The 18,172-nt window shown below is 39.3% G+C and overlaps 1 protein-coding gene across 1 annotated transcript; it reads right to left on the bottom strand.

Annotated features, from left to right (window-relative positions):
* Positions 1–279: 279 nt before the first annotated feature.
* TMEM9B (TMEM9 domain family member B) lies at positions 280–16,048 on the bottom strand. Its single transcript, XM_030560405.1, has 5 exons — positions 15,881–16,048; positions 12,266–12,357; positions 7,601–7,709; positions 6,299–6,433; positions 280–1,400 (listed from the first exon to the last, which is right to left on the bottom strand). Exons 1-5 carry the CDS (start codon positions 15,950–15,952, stop codon positions 1,245–1,247), a joined length of 564 nt encoding a protein of 187 aa, XP_030416265.1. The 5' UTR covers positions 15,953–16,048; the 3' UTR covers positions 280–1,244.
* Between the last annotated feature and the right edge of the window lie 2,124 nt (positions 16,049–18,172).

Below are 18,172 nucleotides of genomic sequence, written 5' to 3'. Positions count from 1 at the left end.
AGAAATTGGACTGAGGCCAGCTCATTTTACACAGCACAGAGCCCTCCGATGGGTGGTAACTTGCAGCCACTACTGCCCGGACCTGGATTTGAATCAGAGGTTAGAAGCACTCTGTATATTAACAGGTTTTCTGAGCCATTCTTTCAGTCACCCAAGCACTGAACATTTATAAACAATGCACATCATTTGTAATCTTAGGCACATTTGGCAAAATTTTAAAGATGAAATTTACATGCAGTGTGATAAGGGAGAGAAATGATGACATACAGATACTGCAAATAGGTTTTTCAAAAATCATGATCATCTTTAATTGTTCCATTCCAAAGAGGACAAATGAAAGTTAGTTATTCAGTAGCTGTATACCTCAGAGGGATGAGTACAGCATCACAGTTAAAAAATACACCTAACTCCCAAGATGACAGAAGATGCTGGAGAGTATATGCCTTATACCATCAACCCAGACAAATACCAGAGTTTATTTTTTAAATATATACTTTATCATACACTAACTCCTGAGACTTTATCCATGAAGAGACAGGGAAGAGATCTGTAGGTAGCACATACAATATACCAAGTGATCAAAGCAAAACAGTAAAGCGCTGTCTTAATATGCACTGCATTAGTTTATCTACATCACAGTACCTTAAGTGTGCAGCTTATCATCAACAATCATTGTCCATTTAAGTTTTGCCTTAAGTTTGCAATGGTCAGCTGCTATACAAACATCTTCAAAGTAACAGTGCAAGAAACCAAATGATGAACGCAACTTGCCAATGTCAGATAGGAAAACTACACGGCAAGATTTAGATTTCCAGTACACAGTATTAAACAGTGAGGAGTATATTTACAAAAGTTCACTGAGTAAAGTGATTAGCGTGTTGTAACTGATCTTTTGTTACAGAGTATGCTGTCTGGTGCTTTTTAAACCATGTAAGTTACATTTAAAAACATCTTAGTCATAATAAATAAGGTACCACAGTTATATCCAAAGATACCTTAAAGTAAGTTGTTTGTTTAGTTTTATTAGTAAATGCCATTTAAAAAAATGTAAAGAGTTATCAGCTTTTGGCTAATTAACTTTGTTTATTTTTGATAGTTTCCACTCCAGAACATTCTTACAAAGTTAACACTTTTTTGCTGCCAGTAACAAACCATTCAAAAGTGGTAGAATCAGGAAGACACAAGTCAGCTCTTTCCTTTAGTCCTTTTTACTTTCTTCTGGTCATCACTGAATTAGACATCAATTAACTGAGCACAACATGACGGTCAAAGACAGATTTGCGTTGCTCTTGGACCTGTAGCTTCCAACGTTGCTGGGCATACTCCACTTTGTTCAACACATTGGCACGACTCCGGGAACGAGCCAGCACATCGTGAGCATTTGCAAAAGGTTGGTGATCCTGCAATTGCAGAAAGTAATATTTATAGTTCAGCAATTTCACTGCATAACTACTGTTAATTACAATATTGTCTGGATAAAATAAAGTTATGCAAGCTTGCCAGGCAGCTTTGTGTGCAAAACAAGCTTTAACTGGATATAGACTGTATATTTCAACATTTTATAGAAAATAATTTGTGGATTTCCTATATAAATCCATTCAGTGTTATGTTCCGCAGTACATTTCATATGGTCAGTCTCTCAAAGTAATGGTCATATGGAATCTGATCCTACATCAGTGAAGTCAATGGGAATTTAGCCACTGAATTCAATGGGAGCAGGCCCATGCTGACTTTGTAGGCAAGAGCACCACCACTACCACATACTTAAAAGTAACATGCACGCAGCTTTACATACATTAGCACCTGTTTGAACATGAAGCCCGAAATTGTTGACCAAGGCACTCGGACGCTCCCATTTGTTTTCATGCTGGTACTTCAATTTAAAATTGAACTGAGGATCCCGCGTCTTTGCTTAGCCAGCTCACTACCAGATTTTAACCTGTTACCGTAAAGTAATTTTGGATAGTCACACAAAGATGCTCTATAAATACCAAAACACTGATGTTTACTGTCACTAAACCAAACCCACAGCTACATGTAAATACAGCTGTTTAAGTGACAAAGAGCTGAGCAACTGAGTGTTTGTTTAGCATTTACGCTGTCCCTTTTCTAACAGTATCTGCAAAGCTGGATTTATTTACTGGAAAAAAAATCCCAAGTCATAAACAAAGACATTTGGAACAGAACCTTTTATTTGGCTCCCCAAATGTTTTGGACAAAGAAAATTATGTTTTAAAAACTACATTGGAAAAGGTCATGGATATGATGCGTTTCAAATGAAAAACCACCATTATAAACTATGCACTGTGCTAACACAGCAAAGGAGACTCAGTTTTGAAGCCTGTGTATTTCTATACCTTGCCTTGTTTTATTGCAAAAAAAGTTTTCAGAAGTGGTTATTTTATTTGTGACATGATGTTGAGTACAGCAACTCAGTGATCAGCAATACACCTCACCCTGAAATGGATTATTTATACTGAGGTAGCACCTCATAGACCAAGACACCATTGTGCCAGGCACTGTACTAACACAGACCAAAAAGACATTCCCTTCCCCAAAGAGTTTAAGTATTAGACAAGAGACAATAGGTGGATACAGATGGGCCAATGGGGGAGCACAAGGAAAATTAGAAAATACTGGTTAGATATGATAGAGGGTCTCACCACAGCAGCTGGCTAACTTAACTTTTTTGTAAACATAGCAAAGGAGAGTTTTATGGAGGAATTCCAAGGAGGAAAGTGGAGGTGGCTTTGTAGACGTTCCCTGGGAGCACCTCCCATCCATGAGGGGCAGCAGGGGAGAAAGCACAAAGGTGCTTGTTTGAAAGTTTAGCAAGATGGAGATGAAGACTGACCGACTGAAGGCAAGAGTTGACACTAGATAGAGAGGAGATGATAGGTATAGTGGAGGATAGACTGCAAAGGGCCTTGAAAGTTAAGCCAAGTAGTTTATGTTTGATGTGACAGAGAAGGGGGAGTCAGTGGAGGGATGGGAAGAAAGGGGCAACGTGGTCAAAGCCAGGAATGAGGAAAATTATCTTGGCAGCATTCTGAATGGACATAAGCAGGACCATTTGTCAAGGCCAAAGAAGATGACATTGCAGTAGTCAAGATGGGAGGTGAAAGCTTGGACAAGGGTTTTAGCTATGTGGATGGAGAAGTAAGCCAGATTTTAGAGTTGTTATTCAGGAAGAATCAGCAAGATTCTGACAGAAATCTACATTGGGACCTAGCTGAAGATGACACCCAGGTTACAGATCTTAGACAGAGAGGTGTTGTCTACAGGAATTATGGTGCAGAAAACGTCTTATTACCTGTGGCCAATTTTGCATTTTTAAAACTCCTGAAATATGATCCTGCTTCAGAGTGCTGCTTGCAAAGGCACTCAGTGGTGCCTTAACTCTTACCACTGACTTTAATGGGAGTAGATGTAGATTTATGGTGAGCACTTCTGAAAATCCCTCCCTTAAAGAAAATATTCTTTTCTATCCCAGACTTGCCATGATGTCTGCATAGATGGACTCCTTGGTCCATCCAAAACTCTGCTGACTTCAATGGAGTCTGACCACATAAAGGGCCATGCAGAATCAAGGCCTTAAATTCTGCATTACATTAGAACAGTCAAACTGCAATAAACAAATACTAAATAGCTTTAGTAGTTAACCTAGGTAGTCAAGCATATTTGAAACCCCACATACACAGTTGTGAAAGTTTCATATTTTCATAAATCATGGCATAAGTTACCAGACAGTTTTATGCTACAATTAGGTATGCCACAAGGCTCATACAAAGGATTTTTTCATATTAAATGTTGCTTCAAAAAGAAAGGGAAAATACAGGGACAGATGATGTATAAATGTGTTCGTGTGATGTGTGTTTTTACTGCCTTGCGTTAAAATTTACACTGCTACATCACACATAATGACCATCCCAAACTCACAGCAAGACATTCTTGTGCACAGAATGTCAAACTAGATGATCACAATGGTCCCTTCTGGTCTTAGGATCAGCTCCAGCACTCTTACAGATTCCCTTATGATTTAGAGAAAATAATTTAAAGATTTTAATATGACTTGTGAAGTATTTAATTGTTCTCATGATTAAATATCAGGTGAATGTAAGTGTTTAATGTTGGATACTGTAGTTATATTTTCAGAAGGGAAATATTTATAATTGTTTACATCTTTTAAGAATAAGATTACTTTTCATCAAAATGGCTGATGGCCACTGGTAGTAGGCTAAGATGACAAAATTCTAAGCGATCTACTTCTCAGTTTACACAGGATGATAAAAATTCTTTCCATATTAAAAATTGTTCAAATCACCATACTAAATATGATGGAAGCAAGTTTTTAAACACACTATGCAAATAAAAATACAAAGCATGAACATAAACCAAGTCTGATCCATTAGGGTTTGACTACTGTCCAAGTTTGGATTTAAAGCTATTAAAGTGACAGCCACACAATACTACTGGGTTTTAAAATAGACTTTGTAAATAAAGATATCATCATTTTGTTTCACTGTAAACAAAACGGCTATGAGTTCCCTAAGATTGTGTGACACCTTTTAGTGTTGCTGCATTGTTCACTTACTATTTACTTTGAAGCAATAATGACAATATTCTTAAGGGTCGTGTTTTAATGGCATAACAAGCACTTTTAATCTCTTTATTCTGTTCCTTAATTTATTAAAAACAAAAACAAAACACCACCACCACCACCACACTAAACTGGACATTAAGTGGTCACAGCTGCTGGCAAACTTAGATAAGGCTAACTGAAATCCACTTGTTTATGTTTTTTTTCCTCCTTTAAGGTCTACTAAAGTTACACTATGCTCAAAATGAGCTTTAACTCTACTGCTAATGTTGCTTGGTTATGCAATATGCTAAATACACCAGTGTATTTTCTAGACTTGATAAACTGTTTTGTATATTTAGCAGTTACATGTAAGCATGGATTAGGAACCTTACATACTTAATACCTCTTAGCCTGCAGACATAGTTCTTGATTTTTAAAATTGTTTCAGCAAACTTCCCCTGATAGAGTTTGGCTTATACTTTGTGAAGTGCTTCACTATCAATGTAATAAGTCAGTCAAGGTAACAGGTGACTATAATGGCTTCACAGCAACATCACCCTAGACAAGCATATCTACATTACTTTTCAGACAGCTCTATGTAGCAAACAACAGACCATCAGCTTTGTAAAGCTGATTAGTTGTAATGCACTGTCATCTCTCTGTTTCAACAGATATACCTCTACCCCAAATATAATGTGACCCAATATAGCGTGAATTCGGATACAACGCGGTAAAGCAGTGCTCTGGGGGGGTGGGGCTGCGCACTCCGGCGAATCAAAGCAAGTTTGATATAATGCGGTTTCACCTATAACGCAGTAAGATTTTTTGGCTCCCAAGGACAGCGTTATATCGAGGTAGAGGTGTATTCTGTAAGTCTCTCTACAACATAAAAAATGACCCAAGTCAGCAATGCCTGTCTGTAACATAGTCCTCCCTTATCCCACTCAACTGGTATCAACTGTTTATTTGCTAATGTAGCGAGGACAAAATCCCCCATTATTTTCAGCACCATGTTTCAGGTCTTAAATACCCTTCCCACTATTGTGCTGAAGACAATTTTGTCTTGTCTACATTAACAATAAACAAACTGGGCCAAACATGGGCCATCATACTACTTACCAACGGTCCATTTCCATAGTGCAAGTAGATCTCTTGAATCAGTTTGTTCTGGATTTTAGGGAACCTATTCTCATCACGTGCAGGAAACTAATTATAAGAATAAGACTTAACTGAAATAAAATGTCCCCTCATGACAATATTTCACTGCTGGAACTTTTTTTTTTTTTTAATAGTCTTAACCAACATAAGTTGAAGTAGCACGGGAGGACTACACCTCTTCAGATATCTATTATTTAGATTTTCCCCTTACCATTGCATCCACCTAAAATATAGCAACCCTTATGAGGTAGAATGCAGCATTTAACCCTGTAAGGAAAATTTTACTTCCTATTCTTTCCCTCCCTAGACTGCTCTGAGAAAGGGGGACTACTCCATAATCTAGTTTTGGGGGAGAAAGGGTAATCCTTGGCTCCTGAACTCGCTATCCACCTGTTTATAGGGTGGACATATTGGAAGTGAAGGAATGGTCTTGGAGAGACCACACAACTTTCTACAAACAGTAAAGATTACTACCAGTGCCTCGAAAAAGAGGGCTATTTCGCCATTGAAAAAACTTCATAAGGAAGCATTCAATTGCATTCATTCAAGTGAACTTACCCCAATGTCTTCATCACTTTGAATTAGCTGTGAATGTCCAAAGAGACGTCTCTTCAGTATAGGTTCTGCCAATGTAAGGTACACCATGTACAGCAGCAGGAGGCCCAAGATGGATAAATAGATTATGACTGTAACCTGCATGCAGTAAAACGTAAGCACAATTTTCACTATTGCGGAGAACTTACTCCACATAATACTTTCAAGAACAGGGCAGACAGCCAGAGCAAAGGAACAAGACGACACACAAAATGCCTGTAAATCAGTCAGTAAGTCTGCTGTATGTCCATTAACCTTGACAATGTCTCTAAATTAAACAAACAACCTCAAGAAATTAAGCCACAGACACACAGATCCAAATAATATTAATGTGTTTGGAGTGAATGATAAAGAAAAAGGAAGTTCACAGTTTAAGACAAAATTTCCTCTTAACTAGTCTTTCTTGAGATCTCAAGCTCCTTCTCTGCAAAAAAGATTGGGGAGAAAAACCTCCAATAATAAGACTAACATGCAGCGTCGGTTGTGGGCTGGTGCTTCAGGGGGTTCCCTTTGCATTCAGGCTTGTTTGTCTCCATTCAGTTGTCTTAGGTTTGGACAAGAAATCCACAGTGATTATTAACTGGATGTCAATGGGGGTAGGGACTTCGTTTCAATGCATAACATTCAAAATCTATGCTTCAAAATCCACTTTAAAACTTTCTCCACAAGCTGATCTCCCAAGATGGCCAAAAACAGGTACAGGAAAGACAGAGCAATGAAGGGACGAAGATGGCAGACAGAGATCTGGTTGGAGAACGTCCCAAAGGTTGGTTGTCTGCCCAAACTTGAGCTCATTTTTATTAAATTCACCCATTAAAGCTAACATGGCTGATTTGGTTTTTGTGGGCACAGCATCACCCTGAGCTGAGAATAGTTAGCCAACTGTGTCTGCCAAGCTAGCAAAATATGCATCTTTGTAACAAGGGACTGGGGGGAAGGTGGGGGGAAGGGTGAGAAAGATACTAAACCATAAACTGATAAAAAACATCTAGAATTCTTAGAAAAACATGAATCCCACTTAGCAAATGTCAGGGATGGCAAATTTTGAGATTAAGGTACTTAATAGTGTCCCTTTGAGCCTGATGATTCAGCCTTAACTATTAGTGCTACTGCTATTCTGAGTTTAAGTGAGATTATGTAATTTAATTATTATAATGCCTTTAGAGCATTCAGAATGTTTTGTTTTTAAGGATACACTTATAAAAGGTAGTGCATTTATTAGCAGGCTGAAATGTTTAATATACAGCAGTGGAATGACATGTTTACTTTAATTGTGACAGAGCTTCTCTCTTCGTATTTGCATTCACAACGTAAGCAGTATGCCTCCACATCAGGTCCAGAGACGGGCATAGACTCAACCACATGAAGACAATCACTGGAGGAAAAAAAATAACTAAGAGTCAGTTTGGTTGATTTTACTCCACTACTTAGGCAATTTTCTCTGCTCTGAATGCATGCCGATTCCACAGCAAGGGGCAAGAGAAACTAATCTTTGATTAAGAGTTAGAAATTACTACCTAGAAAAGTTCAAGATTTAACTTTTTCAGATTTTAACTTTTCAACAATGAATTTACTTGAATGAGATAAATTACATAGTAACTTAGCTGCTCAAGCTTAGTTAGCCAGCTAGAAAGTTTTATTAAAACTAATATAGTCAATCTATTCCAAAGGTGCCCAATCTACTGCCCACTAGAGCACTTCAGAAGGCCCACAGCCTGCTTCAACACAATATACTAATGTTCAATTCATTAGCGTTTTGTCATGTTTACATTACTTTAGTTTACACAAGTTTGTAAACAGACAAGACTGTACATAGAAACAACCTATCTAAATACATATGAACTTAAAATATAATTAAATACAGGTGACTTTCAATCTTATTAAAATATGTAGAATCTATCTGATCCACACAAAGTTGTGCTTAGGTTTATGTGGCCCTCCTGTGTAATAAGGTTGGACACTGGTCTATTCAAACATTGAGAAATAGACATTAACATGCCACAGTTAATAGTGCAACAGACCTCACTTCCTGCACAGGTTAGCATTTCCATTCGTTTTCTCCACATCTCAAAAACAAGAATGGAGCACAGGACATTTGCTTCATTGATTTTTAGCCTTAAACAATACACAAGGAAAGTTCAAGAGCAGGGTATTCAACACTCAATAGAATCAAAGAAGGAAATTATAAGGGTTGAATTTACTTTTTCTTTCTTACAAAAGCAATCTCAGAACTTTAGGGACAGACAAGGTGTACTTTGACAGACATCATGGCAAGGGAGGAATGACTACCAGCTACTGTCCATTTCTCCCTTCCTCGTGTTTATCAAATAGAGACTTTTTAATTTCTTTACCCATCTATGTCATCTGTTCAGATTTAAGCCCCATTTTGAGCAGAGACCATATCTTCTTACTGATCTGTAAAGCACCCAACACATTTTTGGCACGATTTAGAAAAGTTTAGAACTAAGTAGTGCAAAAAGATGTTGTCCGAAGAAAAACAGAGTTTAGTCTCTCTTTGATACGTGAGCAGAACTCTCACTTTTGCCAATGTGAGTTACACACATGCATCAGAGAAAGAATAAAGTTGGCCTTTTATTTAAACTGACATAAAGCTGAACATTTAGGAACATATTCAGTAGAAAAAAAAGTGAAGCGTCAACCCCACGCATTATTTGGTTAAAAACTGAACAAAACATAAGGCAAGATCTTTGCGGTGACCAAACTTTTGGCATATAATCCAGTCATTATAAATTACAGCACTGGATGCCAACTGTCACAAAACAACTGCTCTCTGCCAATGCATTGTGTAATTCCAGGCCTTTCATTTAGTCACTCTTTGCTTGCCCAGAGTTCTCATCCCAGACACTTTTTTGGTGCATGACACTTATTTGGTGCTGGAACCATCTTCTGCCTTTGTGCCCATAACTCACAGCAATAGGACAAGTCAATAGTAGGTTATCAAACTTTAAAATATCTGCTTACCAGGACAGCTCAGTTAAGATTTAGCACAGAGCTGGGCCAGATTAAAATGCTAGAGATCTATGTGACCAATCCCTGGGCAGCAGGGGGAACGTGCAGCTCCTGGCTGCTGGGGCTGAAGTCATGGAGGTCACTGGAAGTCACAGATTCTGTGACTTCCACGGCCTCTGTGAAAAAATCATAGCCTTACTCATTAGGCCAGAAGAGTATTGTGTGTCTCATCTCCGTCTCCCTTCTAAATGCCAATCCATGGCTATACCACTTTGGTCAGTCTCTTGGGCACGAAAACCCGTTCAAACATACTTCCTTCAAAAGGGTTAACATTTTACTGATATCCAAGAGCATAGTGTATTCAATTATTAGATTAAAACATCCCTTATGCCAGCCTAGTTCATTAGTCATCAGGGTTTAACGGTCTACAGTAGTTGTGGGTCTGACCCCACAAAGCAGTGAGCACTTTTGGTGAGTTGAAGATATCCTCAACTCATAATGACATCAGCACTTTGCAGGATCATGTCGAAAGTCTGAACCTGGAAAAATAGTGTGACTAAAAGCCCTGATAAGACCCCCTAATGGTAAGTTCATTATCACCACATTACAGAGACCACACTGGATATAAAATCTAACTTAATGTCTGGATAATCCAATTGTAAGCGGACACTATATGGTGAATAACTTTGTCATAAACAGATGGTTAAGGGTTAATGTCTCTTAGCTTTAAAGGGTTAAGAAGCTCAGTAAACCTGGCTGACACCTGACCAGAGGACCAATAGGGGGACAAGATACTTTCAAATCTTGGTAGAGGGAAGTCTTTGTTTGTGCTTTTTGTTTGGTTCGTTGTTCGCTCTTGGGACTGAGAGGGACGGGACATCATTCCAGGTTCTCCAAATCTTTCTGAATCAGTCTTTCATGTTTCAAAATTGTAAGTAGTAGCCACGCAAGGCGGATTAGTCTTATGTTTGTTTTCTCAACTTGTAAATGTGTCTTTTTGCTGGAAGGATTTTTACCTCTGTTTGCTGTAACTTTGAATCTAAGGCGGGGGAGGGGTCCCCCTCTGGTCTATACGAATCTGAGTACCCTGTAAAGCATTTTCCATCCTGATTTTACAGAGATTTTTTTTTCTTTAATTAAAAGCTAAGTAAAAGTTTTCTTTTTAAGAACCTGATTGATTTTTCCTTGTTTTAAAATCCAAGGGATTGAGTCTGAACTCACCAGGGATTGGTGGGGGGAAAAAAGGGGGGATGGTTAATTCCTCCTTGTTTTAAGACCCAAGGGGTCTGGGTTCCCCAGGGAAGGTTTTTGGGGAACAGAAAGTGTGCCAGACACTAAATTCTGGTTGGCGGCAGCGTACCAGACCTAAGCTGGTAATTAAGCTTAGAAGTGTTCATGCAGGTCCCCACTTCTTGTACTCTAAAGTTCAAAGTGGGGGGAAAAAAACCTTGACAAACTTATACAGGCAAATTAAAAATTGACCTGGTTCTTTAGTACAATGTAACTGAGCTAAATATCAAGCGAATGCAGTATATATCACTGTCCTATTCAGCAATAAAACTAACTCATGCAGATGGAGAAGATGCCAGCTGTCCAGCACTAAAGTTCCCAGCTTTATTACACATGAATGCACTCTCCAACCATCATACTCCTCCGAAAAAGTAAATCAGGAATTTGAAATAGCATCACGAGATTTCAAAAGAAGCCCACAAATCCATAAACTGTACTCAAATGGTCCATCTCAAGCATGATTACAGGAGGACATTTAAAAGCAGGAGAGTAGGTTATTCAAGACCCTTTATATACCAGTTTTTCTCCACATATAATTTATTGTTCAAGTCTTCAAAGCTGATTTTTCCTTCAGTTAATGACAATCCTAAGAAATCTTAGATTCAACTCTGCTCCAGTTGAATTCAGGGAAAATGTCTACCTAATGAAATAGGAGCAGCAGGCTTCTGCTAGATCCTAGATTGAACAAGCCACTGAGAAAGTAATTTTTAGTTACAGAAAAGTGAAATAATGGGCAGTACAAAAATTAGCACCAATGCTTGTAGCAAACAGTTTTGTAAGCATGCTGCAATTGAGATAATCTCAATCTGTTTCATCACTGCACCATTACATTATTTCTACCGTGACAAATGTAATAATTTGGAATAAAATAATGGCCATACCTAGACAAAACACTTCATACTCAAATAATGTTCATGGCATTAATTTAGCTTCAAATCTACAACATGTAGGTTCTCTCAAACCTTTTTTTTTGTTCATCTAATGAAAGTGAGTGATTTAATAAATTAAACTCCAATCCTGCAGACAAGTACATTAATAACTCTGCTCCGATGATAGAAGTTTATTGAAATCAATGGAACCTAAGATGTGAAAGCATTTGCAGGATTGAGCTATTAATTTGTGGCTTCCTATCATGTTCAGAGGTTTCTAGGTCTCTTAAAAATAGATAAAAGGTAAGGCCAATATGTCACTAGTGAATACTTTGCACTTCTACAGGATAGTCCATCCACAGATTACGAAGCACTTTACAGAAATGAATTAGGCCTCAAAAGACTTTTGGTTTTTACTTTTCCTTCATGGCTCACATGAGAAGGTTCAGGCATGTAGAGCCCAGGTGACTCAACAAATTCAGAATAGAACAGAAATCCAATCTCCCAACTCCCAGCCCTATGACCATGCTTTTTATTCACATTCTAAAAACAATTCCAAGAAGCCAAATTAAATTATGCCCCCCCCCCCAAAAAAAAATACAGACTAGGAAGAAAGAGTTTGAGGAGAACACTCTGAAGAGGGACAGCATCAACTACTAATATATGGGATAAAATTTCTCCCCACGCCACAACAAAATAAATAACTATCCCCTATATAATCATTAATGAAGGATGACCCACTGAAGTGCAATATAACCCTAATGAGAATGCACCTTCTAATTTCTGAACTCCATAAACTCACCAGTCTTTCTGTGAAACATTTTTGTTGAAAATATGGCCAGGCTGATCTTTGTAAGGAGGACATATGCATTTACATCGGACATCCTCAAAATTCTGTAAAGAAAACACATGCTTAGAACAAATTGTTATCAACCATCAAAAAGTCTTCTATAAAAGACATATAGTTGATGAATACATATTATATACACCTCTACCCCATATAACGCTGTTTTCAGGAGCCAAAAAAATCTTACTGCATTATAGGTGAAACCACATTATATTGAACTTGCTTTGATTTGCAGGAGTGCGCAGCCTCACCCCTCCGGAGCACTGCTTTACTGCATTATATTCGAATTCGTGTTATATCGGGGTAGAAGTGTACTATACTACAAACAAATGTCCATTGCAACCTGTCTTAATCACCAATTTTTCTTAAATGTAAGAACTATTAGCAGTTTTGAGGACAGAAGCCAATTTCTAGAAAATGGACCGATTCCAAAAGCAATTGTATTACTTTGGACTGCAACAGTAGCTTGCCTTCCCTATTTTGCTTTGGAAAAACAGAATTTGTAAAATATACTTTACTTAACGAGGTGTACCTGAATTAATCAATTTGTGATAGTAGCTGTATAATGAAGATACAAATGTGTAGCTAGAGAACAGTTAAAGAAGAATGAGGGAGGAAATACTCATCTTGAATGAAGACTGGTAAAGACAGACCCTTGTGGACAAATCTTACTTGAAAGAGAAAGGCTTGTAAGGGAAATTGTTAGAAGGGTTACCAGAACGCAGAGTGCCCTTGTTTTAGGTGGATGAGAGCGACAGTAAAAGAGAGGTCAAAGTGGAAGATGGAAAAGGGGAATCCTAGAAAACATCCCAGTCCCCAAATAAAGAGAGGGAAAACTGGAAAATGAGGACATAATGCTTGGAAAAACAAACAAAAGGGGAGAAAATAGTAATAAAACCCAAGGAAACACAAGAGTAAAATTAACAGCTTACTATGGTATGGAGAAGTTGTAATTGAGGTTTTCATATTTTAGGTTATTATTGGACTGGCAGCAAAAAGCCTCCAATAACTTACTTCCCATTTGCAAATATACATAGGAAGGAGAAATCTCTTCCCTTTCCTCAAATCCATACATATGACAGATTTCGTAATGGGCCAGAGATGGTCAGCATGGATTTATAAATGATGGCATGCTTAGACATAAATCAGATGAATTTATTTGGGAAAGGGACAGCATGCCAGCAAAAGCAAAAACGAACCGCCTGCTTGAAAGCTGACTTGAATTTCAACAAAGTACTGCAGAAGAGACTACTAGCTAAAAAAGACTTGACAATAAACATGTACACTGAATAAAATCCTGGTTTGGTCAATGAGCTCAGAGTAATGGTACATGAATGTAGCTTGATTGATTAGGAAGGCATAAAGGATGTTATAGCCAATCTTGTTCACACTGTACACCAGCCACCTGCAGAAGACAACAAGTAATGTCACGTATTTACATCTTGTTACATGGCAGCTGGAGGGGTAACTAATACTAAAAAGGAAATATAAGATATCTGGATAAAATGGGAGCCCTTAGCTGGCAATTAGCTCATGAAAAGAGTATTCACAGCTAGACAAAAAGGGCAAAGAGATTGATGTCATAAATGTTCACCTACAACAAGATACTAGTCAACAGTGGAACACCTAAAGAAACATAAATGAGATAAAAGAAAAATCAAGATAATCTAGATCAATGAAAGAGCACAAACTGGAAGAGATCACAATGGAGCCTTAGAGAGGACTAGAAAGCTTACACTTGGAATATTGCACAAAACTAGTTCACCAAGATTCAAACAAATATTGAAATAAGATGTACATGTGACAGGCCCTACATATACCTTTATACAACTGGGCATCAATAAATATTCTGACTATACACACAATACAGAAGCCTTGTCTCAAGAAAGGGGCTCTTTGATGAGTGTCAACCACTTGTCCTCTTATTTTTGACAGATTCACTTTGACAGCGCCTCAGTACAGAATGTCAGAACCAAGTAATTTACTAAATACAATATTTATTTGCAAGATTAACACAAGCTTAAATTTTACAACTGGTAAACAAGAATAAACAAAATGCAGATATTAGTCTATTATTTATGTCTAACTGATTTTTCTTGTTAGTAAACCAGACTATAGAAAGCTTCATTTAAAAAGCTAAAATCATTCATCATTTTACCAATCTCGTATACAGACAGTAATGAAGAATCAGCTTGTCTACCAGCTGAAAGACCACAAGTTTAAATTTCTTGGGGTTGAATAAGCTAAAGCTGCCTCCTAAATCCGATATGATGTGCACAACAAATTCCTCATAGCCTAGTTCAGGCTTAGCCAAGATCCTTCAACTAGGAAAACAAATATAAGCACTTACTCTGGTAATGAGACTCATGTTTCTGTTTGTCTAAGCATGTACATGTTCAGTTACCAACCAGAGAACATGGATTACTGAAATCCCTCTCTTACATCAATTAGTAGGTGGTGGTCCTCTACCAAAGAAAGCTTTTCTTTACACTGACCCACCCTTCAGTCCCTTGAGCATGTTATGTTGGTTTAATAAAAATTAAGCTTCAAATTTATCCAGGTTTTTGAGTGCATTATTTACTTAACCATACAAAAACAGTTCAGATGATGTGGGACCTGAGGAATACTGATAGGTTAGGTAAACTAAGGAAAACTTCTGAGGGATAGTGAAGGAGATGAGTGCCAAAAACTTCAATGAGAAATTGAGTAGTTCAATAATAAGAGGGCACAAATAAAGAGTTGGACCTTAAGGGCGATTGAGGAAAATCCACACAAAATGTAAAAATCAAGAATCTTGAGGGGGGTAGTAAGAAAAGGGGATTCATTTGGTTTCTTATATCAAAACTTATTAACAATGGAGTGAACCATGCCTATTCATGGATGCCTTAAAACATTCAATCCAATAAACCCCAACTGTCCATAAACTCATCCCCGTGCAGATATTTTTACATACTTGAAGTAAGATGTCACCTTCCCAAATAACATCCTAACTCAAGATTTTGGTTCCCCCCCCCCAATTACTTCGTATGACAAGCCAAGGCCTTGATTTTAAAAAATAGGAGCCTAAAGTTAGTCTGCTAAGTAAGTGGCCCGATCTTCAGCAAGGCTGAGAGCCAAGTAACTCTTGAACATCAAGCCGGGTATTTCGGCCCCTGCTTTCGAAACCCCGAGCCTAGTTCTTCAGGGCAGGGCTCACCTCTTCGCCCCTGAGCCTGTCTCCAGCCCTCCGAGGCAGCAAGAGCCTGAACTAGACACCAACCCCGCGCCTTTATTCCCCGGGCCCGCGCTCGCACCAGGCTGAGAACTTCACCCCTGCCACCACCTCGCACAGTCCGCGCCTCCCCCGCGGCCCCCAGACACCGCGGGACAGGGGCAGGGGCAGCTCGGAGAGCCCCAGGCGGGCGGGGGAGTCTATTGAGGAGGGTCAGCAGGATAAGGGGGCAGGGCCGGGGCCGCTCTGATGCCAGCAACGGGGGCGAGGCTGGCCCCGGCTCCGAGGGGGAATCCGCCGGCAACCGCGGACCATCTGTGGGGGATCCCGGCCGGGCTGGAGAGCCCCTCTCCGCTCACCTTGACCCCCGTCACCTGCCGCACGAGCGCGGCCAGGGCCAGCATCGAGCAGAGCCGCGCACGCGCCGCCATGTCCGGCTCCGGACCTGGCTTCTTACGCTAGAGCAGCCCCTGAGACCCAGCTCGGAGCTTCGCTACCATCACTTCCTACTTCCGCTACGGGCTGGCGTCTCGTGACACCGAGTCCGCGTGCTAATGCGCCCCCGGGGAGCTGCAGCGCCATCCCAGGGTTCCTGAGGGGTGGCTCGGTGCACTCACGGAAACGTTCCGGGCGGAACGAAGAGGGAGGAATTGGCGAGCCTGCCTGTCAGAGGTCCCCTGCATCCCAGTCAGCCAGAGATACCCAGACCCCTGATGGGCCTAGAGGCAGTGTTTCTCAAACTAATGTACTGATGGTGACCCCTTCACACAGCAAGCCTCTGAGTGTGACCCGCCCCTTATAAATTAAAAACACTTGTTTATATATTTAACACCATTGTAAATGCTGCAGGCAAAGCAGGGGTTGGGATGGAGGCTGACAACTTGTGACCCCCCCCATAATAACCTCATGACCCCTGAGGGGTCCTGACCCCGTTTGAGAAACCTGGGTCTAAGCCATCCCCCCACAGTAAGAGCACAGCTTCGACTACCTATTTCCTCCTTCACTTCCTGTCCTAAACAGTTGTATAGTATTGGCATAGACTGTTAAATAGATGCCACGTTCTCCCCTAGAGTTGATTCCAATAACATAGTGACTAAAGTGATCCTTGGTATAGAGAGTGGTTTTTGTTTCAAAGCAATGTGTTATACCCTTCATTTTAAAACAGTACTTACACACTGCTAGCTTGCCAGGCATCGCAGGGGCTCGGGTTGTAAGGTTGCTCTGCAGTCTATAAGGTTGACAACTTTCTAATCACACAAAACCTGAACACCCTTGCCCTGCACTGAGGCCCACCCTTGCTCACTCCATCCCCCTCCCTCTGTTGCTTGCTCTCTCTCTCTCCCCCACCCTCACTTTCACCAGACTGGGGGAGGGGATTGAAGTGCGGGAGAGGGTGAGGGCTGCAGGCTCTGGGGTGGGCCCAGGAATGAGGGGTTCAGAGTGCAGGAAGGGGCTCCAGGGTTGGGGCAGGAAATAAGGATAACAAAACAAAACAAAACAAAACAAAACAAAAAAAAACATGGACAAATGTTTAGACTTTGGTTGCTGTTTTTTTTTACCAAAAGTGTTTTGGCAAATTGAAAACAGATCAATGAAATGTTTAATGTGACCCAAAACTTCATTTTTTCAGCAAAAAAAAGGTGTCTGAAAAATTTTGCACAGTTCTAGTGAACATTCTTCTGTGCCCTCTAGCCTCATCTTGGAAAAACCTTGGAATCTAGTGATATCTACTGAGGAAAGTGGAGGTTGTTAGCAAGAAGCTACTGATACATGAAATGGAGTTCCTGACATTTAGAATAGTTAATTCTTTTCTGAAAATATTATACAACTTGTTAGCTATTTATATTTTCTTTGTTTGGATTGTACCATCCACAGAAGGAAGTTAGTTAATAAGCAGAAAAACAGCAGGAAGCACAGCAGTTAGTTCTTGTACGTTAAAAATAAAACAATTTTTTCTCCAAAAATATTTGTTAGATCTGATCTACAAATTTGTTCGTCCCACTACATCAGATTCTAAACCAGTTTAGTTAAATCAGTATAAAAAAACTCTATGCATATACTAGCCTGTAGGGAACGTAGTAGCAATATTGCACCAAACGGTAAGACAAAGAAAATATTGCTCTGGCCAGTACAGCCCCATTTGCTGCTAACGTTCATGTACCTAATGTTCCAGAAAGGTTGAAGATAGTATCTGTATAGATTCCTAAAAGATGTAACTGTAGAATATAACCTTAGTATGCTGCATGTGTATTTCAGGAGTTTTTGCAAATCTAGGGCCAAATCCTGTTCAGTCTTTACTCAGGTAAACTCCTCTTTTAAGTCAATGGGATAGAGAATTCTATCTTCATTTGCTTTACTGGACAGCATATAACATGCAAACTTGAATAAAATTATTTATTAAGGTTAGCGTTACTTGTCAATCTCTCAATTTGAAATCAATTTTTGTAATCAATGTATATGGTGAATTTTGTATAGTCATTTCATATTTACATAACTCCTGTCATATTAAATTCCCTTTTCAGCACCTAGACATGTGATCACTCTGAGTAATTTCAGTATAGATTGAATAATGACTCCCTTTAAATTTTCCAAAAAAAATTGTAAATTCATAGGTTCCATCTCAGAGCTCTGATACAGGGCTAAATCCTACC

Source organism: Gopherus evgoodei, chromosome 4 (assembly GCF_007399415.2).
Source record: "Gopherus evgoodei ecotype Sinaloan lineage chromosome 4, rGopEvg1_v1.p, whole genome shotgun sequence".
Classification (NCBI taxonomy): domain Eukaryota; kingdom Metazoa; phylum Chordata; order Testudines; family Testudinidae; genus Gopherus; species Gopherus evgoodei.
Note: the sequence above shows the minus strand (reverse complement) of the source record. Positions and strands in the feature narration are given on the sequence as shown.

Bases quoted from the DNA above. Each gene is read 5' to 3' on its own strand.
- TMEM9B (XM_030560405.1), bottom strand. From the start codon at position 15,952: ATGGCGGCGCGTGCGCGGCTCTGCTCGATGCTGGCCCTGGCCGCGCTC. The intron at 12,358-15,880 runs GTGAGCGGAGAG...TTTTCTTTACAG, and splicing joins GGCAGGTGACGGGGGTCAAG to AATTTTGAGGATGTCCGATG. The intron at 7,710-12,265 runs GTGAGTTTATGG...TTTTTCCTCCAG, and splicing joins AATGTTTCACAGAAAGACTG to TGATTGTCTTCATGTGGTTG.